This window comes from Seriola dumerili, unplaced genomic scaffold (genome assembly GCF_002260705.1).
Source record: "Seriola dumerili isolate Sdu_G_001 unplaced genomic scaffold, Sdu_1.0 BDQW01000056.1, whole genome shotgun sequence".
In the NCBI taxonomy this organism is placed as follows: Eukaryota; Metazoa; Chordata; class Actinopteri; order Carangiformes; family Carangidae; genus Seriola; species Seriola dumerili.
The window spans coordinates 8210400-8228055 of NW_019174311.1; the positions used below are offsets into that span (position 1 = coordinate 8210400).

Here is a 17656-nt window from a genome sequence, read left to right on the forward strand (position 1 = left end):
ATGACGATACACCTACTTGCTTTCCTGACTTTACTGCTGTTTGATGCATTTTAAAACATACAATTTTTTTAATTTTTTTTTATTTCTTACTTGTCTCTATTGCTGTGGCTTCTGCACAGTAGATGATTAAGACATCCTGTTGTTGCAGAGCAAGGCCAGTCACATTGACTGATGGATATCCAGTTTGAATCAGATCGTCTGGAGCCTGAGCAGAGGGTGATATCTCACTGCCTGTGGCTTGGAGAGCAGACACAGTGAAGATCTGTTTCAAATCAATGTAAGAAAAACGGGTAAACTCAATCTGGGTCGACCTCTTTCTCTCTCTGCCCCCATAACCCCAACTCTCTCCTCCTCTCTCTTTGTCTTTCTGGCTCTCTCTTGCTGCGTTTGGGTGTCTCTTTGGCCTTTTGTCACTGAACACCTCATAAGGGAGACTTTTCTTTAAGCAAAAAAAAAAAAAAAGAAAAAGAAAAAGAAAAACGTGAAGGAAGACAGGATGGAGAGATGGAGCATTGCTGCAGTTGGAGACAGGGTGTTGGGGTAGGGTGTGTGTATTTGTGTAGTGGGGGTACGCCTGTACCAGTTGTGTAGTAATAAAGCTAATGATTGCCATCTGGCCAGCGAACAGATTCCCGAATTCTTGTTTTTTCATGTCACTGAGTTACCAGGCCATTATTACAGCCCAGCCTGTGTGCCACTTCTTTAAACCAAACCATTACTTTAAGCTTAAGACCTGGTTAGACTGAATGAGATGCAGAATGTGCTCAGATGTTATTGATAAAGCCAAAACGATGTACATGTGTGTGTGTGTGTGCGAGTACGTGTATTTTCTGTGGATATGTGCAAGTGTGTGTACGACAGGAACAATGACACAATGACACTCCTCGCACCGCAAACACACGCAGCAGTGTTTTTGTGCGAGTGTACGTACTGCATGTGCACTTGCACTAAGATGCTCATCAATTTGTGAGTATGTCAAGGGACTGCATACCTCACCATGTTTGTCCTATGTGTGTAAACCTTTTGTAGTGGCTAGCGTAGCTCTCCTGTTACACACACACATGTTCTTTATGGGCTGGCTAATGGAGCTGAGCTCTTCCTGCCTCTGTGATGTGGTTTACTGTTGTTTGATGTGCTCAGGAATCCTGCATAGGAGAGCACCCCGAGCTGATCTTATCACATAAAAGCCCTTGCAATGGAAGAAGACACTCAACTCTCTTTTTTAACTTAATAGAGATGTGTCCCTGTGTGTGTGTGTGTGTGTGTGTGTGTGTGTGTGTGTGTGTGTGTGTGTGTGAGTAAGTGCGTGTACACATGCACACCATTTCTCTAATTCAATCGAGTGTGTAACCCAAGGCCAAACACACACATTTGATTTCAGTAAATGCTGAACCCGGAGACCCATGGCTAGAATGGACCAGAGACATGTCAGATATGTCAGCGCACATTACTGTGAGTGCGTGTGTGTCTGTGTGTGTGCATGTGTTTGTGTGTGTGACAGAGGGAGAGAAAGAAACAGAAGAAGAAAAAAAAGGGATTTTACTTTTGTTATTTCTTTTTTTTTTATTTCACTTTGAAATGATGTCATGCGTGAGGACTGTATATTTAAGACGCATGCATGTAAGTGCACCTGCTTAGTTGGTGTTAGTCAGAATTAACCCATTCAACACTCTGAAAGCTGTTTTTACTAGGTTTCCACTCTATCTATTTACAGGCATAGCAAGTCTGTGTCTTATGTAGGTATGCCATATATTGATATTTACCAGATAAGTGAGGCTGCTGAAATCCCAACATCAGGCCTGTGAGTAGTATTACAGTTTAGGTTAAAATTTTAGACAATTTAAAATTGAGTTTTTTTGCACGCATGTTTAAAGGAATTTATATATACATAATTATCTGTATATGAATGCAAAGAGAAGCCTGGAATATAAAAACCATGTGGGCCTTAATGAAAATGTTTATTAATAGTGTCAAACAAAAAGTGAAGGTTTTGGATTTTGTCACTTTCATTTTCATTTTCTTATTTCCACTTGTATATGAAGTGAAACTCAGCCTACTTGTCCTTAACACCTTCATCAGTGTAAAGATCTAAATTCTTTAACCTGATGAAGGTATCAGGACAGACTGACAAACTGTAAATTACATACAACGATCAACATTATGCGGTTTTGGGTCCAGTGCATTAGTTTATAAGACCCCGTGTTGTACAACTACTTTGTAATATCTGTATATCAAGTGAAATTAATTAATTGAGTCAATGATTTATGACCCAAGCTTTATGACCCATTTATGACCCAGTTTTCTTGAAAAGTCATGCTGTTTTAACTAACAGCAGTCCCCTTGATATACAGACAACATCTCCACTTGTACTGAAGACAAAATTAGATAATTATGAGGCAAGATCTGACGTTATAGGGAGCCCTTTTTGTATACTGTATGTCAAGTAAGTTCTAGTGATTCCTTAACTGTGTTTAAGACATTTGTGCATTCCAGTTACTTAAGTTATGAGAATTTGTGTTTTTGTTTTTTTTTCATGCAAAAAGCATCAATAGGTTCTTCTGGTTGAGCATAAACACAGATGGAAATGAAAGGAAGCACGTCGCAACCTCTGCAAGAGCAATGTCAACCTCATGCTCTCTCCAAACGCTTAACACTTCATAATAACAGAAATGTATACATATTCAAAACCGGAGTTATCAGTTACAGTAATGTCAGGGTACGCACATACACTCTTGCTCAGGCTTTGAATATTGCATGTTAGAATGACAAAATGACACAACAAACTATTCCACGGTTCTCTGATCCTGACTTGAATTACTCCAGACATAAACAGGCATATCCCTCGTATCAAGACATTCATGAATGCCCACATTTTCAATCACGCATGCACGCTGTCTATATTCCGTGTTTCATCTACGGCCTGAAAATCATGCCATTGTCTTTGCTCACACGCCCTCAAGCCATTCTTGTCTCTGCAGGATTCCTGTTTTGTTTGCTTAGTGGTGACCAGTCCTGTCTCTGCGCAGTCTGTCCGCCCACATGAAGGCCTCTTATGTCTTATTGATGCTAGCTTTAAAGATGAAGGACTACACAGATTAAACTGCGGTTGCCATCTTGAATAGATGTGACGCTTGCTCCAAATAAACTTTGGGTTTTACTTTCGTGTGTGTGTGTTTTTTTTCTCTTCCCTTCTCTTTTCAGTGGGGTTTGCTTTGCTTTTTCTTGGACATCAACGCTGATATCGTAAAAATGAGACAAAACTTTTATTGCAGAGTTGTGAAAGTTAACAGTGTCTGTGATGCTTGTGAATGTTAATTTCTATCCACAAACAAATAAGACAAATGTAACTTTTGTTTTTATGAGATCTGAAATCCTAGTGGTGAGCTTAACTCCACTGATTCCTTCTTTCTCTCCTGATTTTTTTTTTTTATATTCATCTCATTCTCTTTCCACCCTTCTCCTTTCATTTCCTCTTCTCCCACTTTCCTCTCATTTCTTCGCTCCTCTCTACTTTCCAGGCATAAACTCTGGATACCCACCGGCCCCGAGAGAACAGTCATGTTTCCAATATGTCTCCATTTAGCAGAGACCAAATGAACAAGAGCAGGGCCAAAACAAGAGCAGGAAAAATCATCACATAGCCACTGGCACAATCTGCTTATCTTTCACTGCTAATAGCTCTCATGCTCTTCACATCATTGCTCCTATGTGCACATGCACGCACGCATACACACGCACACATGCGCGCGCGCGCACACGCACACACACACACACACACACATAGACAAATTCATGTATGCACATGTTGTTCTTTGGGTACAAACACATTCAGTGCACATCAGTGAGGATACACACGCTCATTCAAACTTGCTTGGGCTGTTTCCTGCCACTGCCGAGAAGTGCATAATGATAATTACAGTTTGGGTCTACATCCCTGAATTAACCAGATCAGACACACACACACACACACACAAACACACACAATCCAGAAGTGCCAGGGGCTGCTGTGGTGTATGCTGACTGGTGTGCAGCGTTGGAGCAGCCCAGCGCTACTATTGCTCTCCATTAAAACCTCCTGGGAACCATCTCAGCAAGTCTGGGAGATGTGCAGGGCTAATAAAACTCCAGTCAAACCAACAAAGAGTCAGAAAGGCCGAGCCTTTACTGAAGTCTTTATGTAACAATATTTTATTTCGACGGATGAAAATTCGGTGAGAATGTGTAGAAGTCAGAGCTGCAGAGAAAGTTCTCAACAGAAATGAAGAAAGACTCGGGCGCAGACAGATAAAGACAGAGACAGACTTACACCCAGATAAAGATAGACAGATGTTGCCAGGGAAACCGCAGAGGAGAAAAACAGGAGCCGGGGCTCAGGTGTGTGTGCCAACCACAGGGGCTTGGAGGTGTTTACAGCGTGTGAATATGTGCCAGTAAGCCCCACTGACTCACTCGTGTGGGTACACCAGCATTTCGAGTGCCCATGATGGTAAACCATGAGGGCATTTCGCGAAGCCACTGTTTTAGTGGCTGTTTTACAACACGGCGCATCCAACAACGTATTACATGCAGCTGCATTTAAAATAACCCATCCCTCCTTCTTTCTACAATCTCTCGCTGCTGCACACGGTCTTTGCGCTTTCAGTTCACCCCTTCTTCCATCTCCATCTCTGCTGCTGTCCATCTGTACATGTATCTATCTGCATATCTGTGTGTCTATCCGTTTCTAAATGCAGATCTGCTTTGGTGGCATGACCGTGTCTATCTACACTGACCGTACGTCCTCGCTTGACCCCCTCCTTCCCCTCATTCCTTTGGTGACCCTGAGGGCAGGACAGCCGTTAAGGAGGCCGTCACTGGTCACCTCTGGGTGCTGTGACCTAGGCTGTCTCTTTATGGCTGCAGGGCCCACCTAATCAATTGCCCACTCATGCACACACTTAAATGCCACCCCCCTAACACACAGACAGACACAGACACACACACACAGGACTTCCAATCAATTAGTCTTGAGATTTATACAAGCGAGTAAACTTGGGGGTGTTAGTCTCCCTTAGGCCAATCAGATTGGGCTTTCCCAAGACTTCCACACCAGCCAAATGACGCTTATTAGCTCTGCGTGTGTGTGTGTGTGTGTGCGTGTGCAAGTATGTGCACGTGCATGTGTGTTTGCGACTGACACTAATTAGCAGGGCTAGTGCACCTACTTCCTCAGGACCATTTCCTGTGATAGTAATTATTAGGTATGTGTGATAAATTCCAGGCCCTCGTCCACCCGTCCAGAGATAGAACAAGACAAAAGGAGAAAAACAGACAAAAAAGAGAGGGAGGTAGACCATTTAATACTCAGAGGAAGCTAAGGAGGTCAGTGTTAAAAGAGTGATGAAGTAAAAGTAAGAAGAGAGAATGAAAGAATGATTTTACTCTAGTGAGACGAAACATGACTCAGTACGAAGGTAAAAGCAGTTTCCACATGCAACATCTCCCCGTTGCCTCCTTGATGTGGCCTCCCCCGTCTTCTTCTCTGGTTGTCAATCATTGCATTCTTTTTTGTTTTTTGTGTGTCACATTTGCCCCATCATCATAATGTCAGTCTTCAGATTAGGACAAGACGTTCTTTCTGTCTCTGGAAAGACTCTTCCATCTCTGTCTATCACTTTAACTAAACACACACGCACACACATGCGCACGCACACGCACGCACACACACAGACACACACACACACTTGCACTATCCTCCCTTATTCGACTGACGTCCTCCGAGCGTCAATGTGTCTTTCAGTCCAACATCAACTTCATAAGACAGTTCAAGCCTACCAGTCACTCACACATCGACTTTAGGAGACAATGTCACTTCAACAAGCCACTTCATGGCTCACAAACAGAGTGTGTACACATCTGTGGGCTAGTTTTACCAAACTTATCGTCAGGGTTTACACACTGAACAGGATGCAAAACTTCCGATTCATGTTTATTGGGTGGGCCTTTGCTTGCCAAAATACTATGTGGATATATGTGAAAGTAAGATATTAGCAAGTAACAAGTGATAAAAAATAACCATAACTGATCCTAGAACAGTTCAAGACATGATGGTTGCAGAGTGCAGGCCAAGAGAATAACATGGTCTGGGAAAAATGGAATTTAAATTTAGGTCACTTAACTTCCAGTTGCATTAGCTGAACAATTCAAAAAATGACCGTACTAAGCAAACTCCACATGTGTATCTTTGGACTGTTCTCTCCACCCTCGAAGCTTACTGTATGGCAACCAGGTAGAACTCTGTTATTACCGCACTGTCCCGAACAAGGACTTGGATGCAGGGATTTCCATTTAATGAAGCCTTCCATTGACAAAACCTCAAAGGAGGAGGAGGACGAGGAGGAGGAGGAGGAGGAGTAGGGTGGAGCATGCCTAGGCCCTGACATAATAACACACCTACAGGCCCAGCAGCCGACACACATGTCGAAGGTAAACACGCGTGTCAGAGGGCACGGGAGCACAGACAGACATGATGAATGGCCCCAAGTTCCCACGAGGCGACACGCATACAAACCTGCTTGGATAGAGAGAGGAAGGTGATGTGTGGTCAGCCCCTCCTCATCACTGCAACACAGAGAATCCCATTCACACACTGCACCGGCCCTCTATGTCTCATCGTTACCTATCACAACAATGGCAGGGTAACACCATACATGCGCACGTGCGGCTGTGTGAACGTGCATACGTGTGTGTGTCTGCTATAAGTCCTTGCATATGTTGTTGCGCGCTCGCGATTTCGCCAGTATACGTGAATGTGATCTCAAAGCCACAGAGGTGAACGCAGTGCCATTTGGCTGAATACATGAATGTGTAAATATACTTTTTCAATGTGAGCGTGTTTCAATATGTGCGTGAGTGCACATGCTGTATATGTGTGTATACCTGTGTTTGAAATTGTGAGGGTGTGTGTGTGTGTGTGTGTGTGTGTGTGTGTGTGTGTGTGTGTGTCCAGGCCCCTCAGAGAGATCAGTGAGCGGGGACATGACCTTGCCAGTACAGCTGGTCTCTCTGTGTTTTTAGCAAGTGTAACCATGGCAACGGTGCTGTGCAGACAGGATGTCTACATTGGGGATTTGAAAGTCATAACGTCGCTACTGCTCTAAGCTTCATTATGCCATGGGTTACTGTAACTGGCCAACAAATGGATACATGAACACACATCATGGATAGTAGTGAATTTTACATTATTATAATATTACATTTCCATCATGTGGAATAGCTCTTTTGTCTTTGCGTGAGGGTTTTGACTTAAGGACATGATAATAAGAAAGTGAGCTTTAAATATAGTTGATATTTTGCTTAGTTTTGCTTTTGTAGAACGGCACGAGGCATGTTTCTATGAACCACTGATGAGCGAACATTCGAGCAAAGGGGGTGCAAAGGCATAATGAGAGTATGTAATTAGCAAAGCTCCTGTGTTTATTTTACACTGAGGAATTCGTTTTCGATGTTAATTAAGTTTTCTTGTTCAACATGTTATTTAGGGCATTTTGGTAAAGTAGATAAATATAACAAAAGAAAAGAAAATAAAGCAAAACCAGGCTAAAAAAAAATCTATTTCCATTGTCGTTTTGTACGTTATTTATTTATGCATCCCTATCAGCTGTTACCAACACAACAGCTACTATTCATGCGGTTTCATGTGTTTATATAAATAAAAGTAAGTAAAAGTATTGTTATACATATGCGGCGCCTGTCAGTGGTCATTACTACATCATTACAAATCAGGCCACACCACTCACAAAGTGAATACCAATACACCAATACCAGCCACACACTGTAGCGGCTGGTAATTAACAGCTGTGTTAGAACGCTCTTTATTGCGTGATGTGGTGCAGATGGTTATTCTACTCTGTCCCATTCGTCTCTCTTTCTCTGGCCCTTTTCTGCTAACCAGACTCTACTCTCTCCCACCCTTCACAGCTTTACTCCATCTTCTCCCTGTTCTTTCTTCCACCACTCCCTCCATCATTCTCCTCCTCCTTTCCTCCATCCATCACCCCCTCCATCAATCACTCTAACACTCTATCATCCTTCTTTTTCCATCATTTACTATTTCCTCCTTTCCCTCTGCTACAGCTTCTCTCTTTTCATTCCTCAACTGTCTTGCAGAGTCTATAGAGTCTGTGAATGTGTGCATGATTTTCCCTCCATCTCTTAAATTGTCAACTCTCTCCTTCTCTACCTCTTTGTCTACTCTCCATCTCTTTATGTTCCTGCCTAAAAGCTGCCGCTACCTTTTCTTTGCTCTATCATTTTTTTTCCATCACTAAAATGTAAACAGAGATAATATCAGCTACATTCCCAGTGTCTACAGGAGGATCAGGTTCAGTAAGCCACTGCGATGTTGTGGCATGTAGTATTATCCCATTCATACTATGGAAACATCTCAATGACTAGCTATTCAAAATGTCCAAACACATAATTTCTCTATTGTGCACCTACACCCCGTGACCCTAGACTCATTAAATTACTAGCTCCTCTGGAGGCCATCTGTGTATGTGTGTGTGTGTGTGTGTGTGTGTGTGTGTGTGTGTGTGTGTGTGTGTGTGTGTGTGAATAGTGTACAGTATGGAGGAAACTCAATCTGGTGTGGGGTGACAGAGCAGACCCTGCACCACTCCTTATACATCAAGCATTCAGCTCTATATCTGAAAAACGCAAATATGAAAATGCTCTCTCTCTCTCTCTCTCTTACACACACATACTCTCACACACAGACTTACGCGCACACACACACACACACACAAACACACACAAACAATACGAGCTAGGAAACCCAGCATGCAATGAGAGGATATTGAAAATGATTTTTTCCCCCTCTTGTCTCTTTCATTAACAGTGTTGAAAAGCAAAGAGTCTGCTCTCTCTCTCTCTCTCCCCCATCCAGCCGCACACGCACGCACGCACACACACACACACGCACACACACACACACACACACACACACACACACACATTAAAAACACACAGAGAGCTCCCCAGTTCACTGGGGAACGTGCCTCACATGGTTTGCTTCAGCTGGTCTTCTTGACAAATGCCACATTACGGCGCAGAGGAGGAGAAACTTGGCATGCAATCAAACTTCTCTCATGATTTCTAAGATTTGAAATACTTCAGTTTGTATAGCCCCTCCATTCCATCCTCACCTCCCTCTCATTCTCTCTCTCTGTCTCATTTTTTCTTGCCTTCACTCTAACTCCCTCTCCCTCTCTCTCTCTCTTGTTACCTCTCTTTCTCTGCCCTATCTTTCCTGTTTAGTTTCCCCTGTGTTAACTTGGACCAGGGCTTGTGCTGTGGGAATATGGCCCCTTTTAAAGGAGAAAGCCAAAGTTTGTGTAAGTACGTGCACGTCTGCAGACATGAGTGATTATATGTGAGTTCCACCGAGGCTGTGTGTAAATTCTGCGTGCGTATCTTTGTGGCTTGTTCAGATGTAAGTCTGTCTCACGAAGCTTCACCCCCTGCCCCCCCCCCCCCCCCCACTCCCCACCCCCCTCGCAATTCAACAGTCCTTTAATCCTCATCACCAGTGACCCCAAACCCCAGCCTCCGACCTCTTCGTACACGCAGAACACACAGAGCCCAATGCACAAGAGACCACACGCACTCATGCCCCCTGTGCCCCTTCCATTAGCTCTGACCAGCGTCGACTTGTATTCACTCGAAGTCTCGAGCACAAAAGCGAAGAATGCCATCTGCTTTGTTGCTGTTTACGTCAACCAACCATCACACTGAGTTTCTTTCTCAGACGTCTTTCTAATGGTAATATAATAATGATTTATGCCTAATGCCAGTCAAGTACAAAAGTATCATTCACATGTCAGGTCCCTGAGCGTTTTCCCAATTTCATGTACATACCTAGAAGCACGGTTTGTGCCTGTATCATATGTAATACATTTCCTCTGCTAAACATCCCTGGTAATGTTTGGATGGTGGAAATTGGAAAAGACAGGAAGATGGTTTGTATCACAAATGTGTGTGTGTCTGTGTGTGTGTCTGTGTGTATGTGTGTGCGGGCGCGCGCGTGTGTGTATGTGTGTGTGTGCTGATACACAGGCAAGGGCACTGTCTTTTTCAGCTGTAACCGTACACATCCACAGACTGTACGCAGACACGGACACATACACACATTCTTTCAGAGTTAGTGTGATCAGAGGAGCTTGTGAGGCATAATGGATTTCAAAAAAGTTGTGTTTTCAATACATGTGTGCCAGCCTTCCCTTTTGTACTGTACTGAGTGGCTGACATTAAAGGCATTTCTCTGCGGCACATGACAACCAGATATGTGGCTCCATGCTCCTTCAATCAAAGCGCTCAAAGCAAACACACATGTAGCCGCTCCACTGACAGATCACTGAACTCGCTCACACATTCATACATATACCCACTGACACACACTCACACATGGAAATGCAGCCAGTCCTGCACTTTTTTTTTTTTTTTGGTTTTCCTCCCTCTCTCTCTGTCTCTCACACACACACACACACACACACACGTCCACATGAAGAAACAGCCGCACACATATTTTCTCCTGACCTGCTGTCTAAGGCTGCACCACCTGTCCTCAATAAATGTAACTTTTCATAAGGCAGCCATAGACAACAGCTGATCCTGCTTCAAAACACACCTCAGCGCTGATGTCTATATAACACCCGTGCGCAGCCGCACATGTGAACAGGTGAGCGGATATATGTGCCTGATGCAGTATTAGACACAGGTTTCTGCTGAAGCAACAAAGCTGCTGTGCGGAGTAATGAAAATGCTCCTGATGAAGCACTGAGTGAATCATGCCAACATCACTAAAAATCATATACTTGATCATATACTTTTATGGGCTGGGTGTGCAGTCACTACCGCTAACACTGGTTTATATTCCCTGACTGTATGTCTTACGTCACATTACTGAGCACTTAAAGTCTTTCTCTTACTGATTAGAGAGATGCATCGCCATGAATGTAGAGAACGTAGCATATGCTAACAGAGTTTGTGATTATTATTCAGTGTGGCCTGCACTGATCCTTGTTCTGCTGTTTAGGGACACTTGAAAAGAGTTGTACTGTACAGACAGACAGACAAAGAGGCAGATAGATAGATAGATAGATAGATAGATAGATAGATAGATAGATAGATAGATAGGACTTAGGGATGCCCCGATTGATTGGCCACCGATTATCGACCGATTTTCATAAAAAATACGTGATTGGTAGATTGGAGTTAAAGCTTCCAATCACCGATTACCTGCGGTTCATACTTTGGTGTCTGTGGCTGAGTAGTATAGTCCCGCCTCCCACCTTGTTCAATGCACCTGCGCACGACAGGCCACCAAAACAAAGCGACATGTCGGCCGTGTGGAACTTTTACAAAGTGTGTGAGACTGACATAACGTGCGCCATCTGCAATGCATGCCAAAAATGATCGGTATCGGCTGATGACACTCATACATGATTGGTATCAGCGGCAAAAAAAAGAAAAAACGTGATCGCGGTATCCCTTATAAGATTAGACAGACAGATGTGGGACTAACTTCATCTCCAGAATCTCCTCCAGCTGTTTGCGTCTCTCCTGGCGCAGACTGTTGAGGTGTCCGTCTCTTTCATGCAGGGACTGCTGAGTGGAGGACAGGCGGAGTTTGGTGGCGTCAAGCTCTTGTCGCGTCTTCTCCAAAGCTCCCATCAGCTCCTCCAGCTAGAGAAGGGAAGATATACATATATATACACACACAGGTTTAAACTGAATGAACGCATACCAGGATACTCATGCACATGGCTCTTCTCCCAAATGCAATAAGTGTTGATTGAATCATACATTGTCTTACAGAAAGTAAGACATGCAAGACCTATTTTACACTTATGCATGCCCAGTCTCTCACACACAGACATGGAAATGGTACAGTGAGGTCATCAGATACACACGAAGTGTGTATCTGATGTGCAACTGTACTTGTATACTTCTGACGGTGCGTGTGTTGGAATGCTAAAATGAGGTAAGATGCCTAAACATGAGAGGGAATGGCCGGTAGACAACAAGGAGCAGGTGAAACTACTCAGGTTCAAAGGTTAGTTGAATGATATGTCCACTGATCCTTGTGCAGGAAACGAGGACCCCACCTTTCTCCATTTATTTTACTTCACTCTTAAGTGTGGTTCTACTTTAGAGCAGGTGAGAATAATGCTCAAACCCTCAACTACATCTCCTCCCTCTGCACACACGTGCCCTCCAGCCACGCAGGTCGGCATGTCCAACCTGAGTTGTCTGATAGACAGGATGTGACCTGAGGGCGTCATTATCCTAAGACAGGAAGTGTCTAATTGTCTAACAACAAGTACTTCAAAACAGGATCCAGGACCAGTCAGGACTGTTCAGATGATCACCAAGAGAAGATGATAGTATATATAGAATAGAGAATAAGATCTTTGTTCTGGTCTGATGATTTGCAGATTTGTGATATAAGAGAGTCAAACAATAAATTCTGAAGTGTTGGATCTCAAACAAACAAAGGGAATGAAAGTAAGGGAGAGGCAAAGAAAAAAAAATAGAGAGAGAAAAAGAGTATTAGGGGAAAGCACTCCATGGGGTAGGACATGAAAAAAGAAATGGGCCTCTTTTATGAAGGGGCCAAATCGTTCACACATTTTCAGGACACTCTCCATCTCCGCCGGTTTTCTAGGTGTGTTTCACAGATGTCAGATAATGTGCTCACTGACTGTTCATGAATATCACATATGGGGTAAGAGAAGAAAGGGTGCAAGTAGAGGAAGTGGGGAATAAAGAAATTCGAAATGGTGGGAAAGTGACAACTTACAGTCATAACTTCCTGGAAATGTAGCAAGGCATTGTTTCAAATAACATAAAACCTGTATCCCCGCCAACAACAACTGACCTCTTAAAGTGTCCAGCAGCTAATATACCCAATGTCATCAAGACATCAAACTGTCCAAAATCACACCACGTTAAATGTTTGATGTCTTATTTCAGGCTTAGAAGAATCCAGAGCCAATCTTTTCATCTTGAAAGCCAAGGGTCCACATACACACACACACACACACACACACACACACACACACACACACACACACACACACACACCATTTACACTCACCACATGTCTATCAGCCCTTATGCACCAACTGCTCCCCTCCCAGTTCCCCATTAGTCCACCACCCAGGCTAGCCCTCACTTCACAATCACATCATTAATAAGGAATACAATGCATTTTAGTGAAATTAGGGACCTAATCAGCTTACCGGTGAGCCTGTGCGTGCTAATTTAGCTCAACTTCAAGGCAAAGCCCCCCCAGCCAGCCTAAGGCTCACTAAGACTGGCCCAAAGCCCCTTTAGTTGATAAGCTGATTGGGGGCTCAGAGCTAAGGGCCAAATCCCTCTTGTCCATTTGTGTCGGTGTTGCTGGTTCAAAGGCCTAGTTCAAACGCCATACGGGGGGAGAGAGGGAGAGAGACAGGAACAGAAATGGAGAGAAAGGGAGAGACAGTGGGGAGATAATTGGGTGAGACAACTTAAGAAGGCAGATGGGAAAGAACGAGGCTCGGGACAATGGATGGACAGCAGAAATGATGCCAGGGGAAAGTCAAGAAACAGAGAGAGGCAGAGGCGGACTGAGTCTTAGGGAGCGGGGGTGTGAAGAAAAGTGACCCAGGGCATTACCCATGCTCCATTTCAGCAGGTCAGGCTGATGGAAGACTTTCAGCGCATTACACATCATGAGACTGATTACTCTGGGACAGAGGGGAGAAGAAAGAAGAAAATCAAGGAAAGAGCGAGGGGGGGGGGGGATGTGAGAATGTGAGTCTGGCAGGGCGCTCTGAAATGGTGCCAGGGTCAGGTGATGTTTCAGAAGGACCTGTCCCTCTCGCTATTCTACCCCCCCCCCCCCCCCACACACACACACACACACACTCGTTTTCTCTAAAGTCTGAGGCAAGCAAGGCGGCTGACTGACGACTGCGGGACTACATGTTAATGGCATGTTGACTCGCTGCCTCCTTATGTGGTGATGTAGCGTTGGCTCACAAAGTTCAGAGTGCTGACAGCACCTAGCAGTGAACATCAGTGACTGAGCGGCGTCTTCCCTTGTGTCGACAGTGTGACTGTAACTCTATGCGGGCTCAGTATGTTCTCTATGCGTAGGACCTGGATTGACTTGGAATTAAAGTAACTTGACAATTACTTTTGGGGTCAGTGAGTGTTAACGTGTCACAAGTTAGGAAAGGATTGCCCTGATTCTTTGGCTGCACACGGGTAAACTTAGGTCAAAGCTGAATCATCCACTTCTATGCATGCGAAATGTCCCACAGACATAAATATACTTTTCTTTCGGACCTCTCGGCCGATCATAATATTGTTTGATAAACATACAGTATCCACGCTGACTATAAGTCAAGCGTGTAAAGTACAGAAATTTCAAAAAGGAGGAAAAAAACAAGCCACAGTTAGCATTGGCTCTCACTGAATTTTCTAAACCGAGTTTGACCCTCTTTTATTTTCCCGCTCAGTCCACCGATCTCCTCTTTTCATCTCCTTTCATTCTCCTCTATCAGCTTCTGTCTTTGAATGTGTGTGTGTGTGTGTGATTGTGTGTGTGTGTGTGTGCGCGCGTGTGTGTGTGTGTGTTTGAAGTAATACAGCCACCATTCTGCCTAAAAATGTTAGTTCTTGTTTTAACCGCCGATTGCTCTCACATTACTTGTGGCACACATAAGTAATGCAAGGTCATTCTCATTCAAATGCACACTCACACCAGGAGGAAACGCGCTCCTTCTCCCTGTTTCTCTTTCCCACCACAGACACACCTATGCTCACACACACACACATATACAAAAGCACACACATAAACCTCGGACCCACCGACCAGCTGGCAGTCAGAAAGACAGATAGATAGCGGGACATATAGGGTAAAAGGGCAGCCTGTACTCCGTCAAAGCTGCAAGCCCAAAGTCTAAAGCTTTGTTAATGAATTCTGATTACATGCATATAAACTGACAATAATTCACACATATGCTTACATTTTCAAGCATGCAAAAGCAAACTTAATGAGAGACAGAAAATGAAAGGAGGGTGCTGGAATTTTTTCGTTTCAGTTTTAAATTTCAGTCTAGAGGGAGAAAGTAATCAAAAGCATGTTTAGAAAAGTAAAACTGAATTAAGAATCAAAGACAATAAGAGACGGGAAGGAAAAGCCAACTATCCATTTTGTAATAATGATCTTTGCTGGTTAAGAGCTACACATGAAGTAATTAAGGATCATCCATTAACCACAGTCTGCCTGCCGTCACGCTCTCAGCCACATGGGGGTGCAGTTCGGTCCCTAACATTTTCTCAGAGGTCCTTCTTAGTCCTAGGTGAGCTCATACCTGCCCTCAGTTTAAAAGGTAGGCCTGGCTGCCTGTGTAGAAATGCATGCGACCATCTATACATATGAGTTGAGTGTGTGTATATGTGCATGCTGGTCTGATGGAGTCCTCCAACAGTGTGTGTAACATCAGGTAAACCTCTCTCTGGGCCTGAACACGGGCAGCCTCCTCCTGCGCCCACAGAGCCTCCCTATGTGCGGATGTGTTCATGCTCTCCCTCAGTGACATCTCCAACTCCCTGATCCGCCCCGCCGTCTCCTGCATGGCACCCTGGGAAGCTGAAAGAGTAAGCTGGGGGAGGGAGGCAAAAGGAGGATTGGAAGCAAAGTAACAAAAGCCGGGGAGAGAGTGTTTTTCTTTGAGTATACTTTGTTCTAAAAGTTCATCATGGAATAATACTGTACGGGCAAAAGGTGTATTTGTTTGTCCCTTTGCTTAAATCCAAATCATGTAAAACAGGAACAAAGGAAAGCCTTGGGCAGGTGAACAGCTGTGCTAAGAGAAGAACACGACTCTTCTTAGAAGAAATAGATGCAGCCAAAACAGAAGAGAGTGATAAGTGATGGAGAGATGGAGCGCTTGTGTGTGGCCTCTCTGACACCTATGGTGAGTGGAGGAAATTGATCCTTCTCCACACAGGGTGATGGAACTGTGAAAGAAAACACTGGACAGAAATAATAAACCCCCGATTCTCTCTCTCTCTCTCATTCTTTTTTTTTTTTTTAACTCTTTGACTCCCGAAAAGTTGACTCACTTTCAAGTTCACACGTTCACACGTTTGTGGGAGCAGTACAGAAGCCTCAGGGTCACATGGGCAAGGGGAAACTTTCAAGCAGGAGTTCATTTAAACTCAGGGGTATATCCTTGTTGCAGAAGAGTCAGACCAATGTTTTTATGGAGAAAACTAGGGTTACGCCAATCAGACACTCAGTAACTAAATCCACATGAGCCAAAAACACCTTGAAATGTCATGGTAACATTTTGTGCTATCTTCTGTAAGGAGAAGTGATAAGAAGCGGTTTCTTTGCATGTTAGCTACCTGTTGCTAATACAGCAGAATGCAAACCACTGCAAAATAGGAAAACTGGATGATTCAACACCACAGACTCGATAACACATTTGTAGATGCATCAAGCAAATGAATATGAGAAAATGCAAGCAACAGGTGGCAAGAAGGTGTGTTCGCGAAGATGTGAAGGAAACTCTCTCCAGAAAGCAAGAAAGCAAAAAGTGGTAATGGAGAAAACTGCGGACTTAATTGTGACGGATGACAATTCTCTGGCTGAAGCGTTTCAGTGTTTCACTGAGTCTCGCTGCACACTGTTAAACTGACATGTCATCTCACAAACGACTGTTCGGCGTTTCTCAAAGTCAGATGGTGAATTCAAATGCTCGGGAGCAGTTTCATCAGCGACAGGTAGAGCTCAATGCGAATGTGCATGAGTCTTAGACCAGTACTAAACCTGACAGGACTCTGAGTGACTAATGATTGTGCTGCATAAAGCAGAGCTCCAGGCTAAACAGCACCGTGGCTCACACATGGGGAATCCATTGTGATGGAAAAAAAAAAAAAAAAAAAGGAGATACTAAAGGCACGTCAAACTGAAAAGAGTGACGTGGAAGTAATTTTATGAGACAGTGCCAGGATAAATTTGAATGGCTTATTAACCGGCCCTTATAAATATCAAGTAGTCATGGCACATGCTCAATGCTGTGGTAACAGTGTGGAAAAAGAAAAAAAAAAATGCTATCAAGACGTCCGTAAGGATGTATCTTCAAATTCAAGGGTAAATATTAAATAAATGGATAAAAAAATATATCATTGACCAAATTAACTGACCAATTCAGTGATACTGACTAAAACAGCAGCAACAGAATTATCCCCGAGCGTGATGAAAATAGCGCCGAGCCAGCCGAATCACAAGCGGATACTTGTGGCTCGTCACGTCAGCACGACACAGCTGGAGGTGAGCGACAAACACCCGCACACACACATACAGAGGCAGGCTGTGTGCGTCAGTAGTCCAAAGCTGTAATTGGATGTGACAGACGGGCAGTAATTCGATGCACCAGAATCAACAAGTACTGGTCTGACCCCGCCCCGCAGACAGAAACCCAGGCACACACACACACAGACACACACACACACACACCCCACTGAGATGGGGCTGCCACCGCTAGACCCCCAAGTGAAACCTAACCAGAAAGCTCTGTCTGCCTATGTGGGTATGTGTGTGTGTGTGTGTGTG

The 17656-nt window shown here is 44.0% G+C and overlaps 1 protein-coding gene across 1 annotated transcript in view; it reads right to left on the reverse strand.

Moving 5' to 3' along the window:
* Window positions 1–17656, reverse strand: part of LOC111219225 (ERC protein 2-like) — a 149602-nt gene that overhangs the window by 59621 nt on the left and 72325 nt on the right. Inside the window, exons 13-14 of the mRNA XM_022741839.1 lie at window positions 15546–15698; window positions 11564–11724 (exon numbers count right to left, since the gene is read on the reverse strand). Coding sequence (XP_022597560.1) covers window positions 11564–11724; window positions 15546–15698 — 314 coding nt within the window. The remainder of the gene's footprint in view (window positions 1–11563; window positions 11725–15545; window positions 15699–17656) is intronic.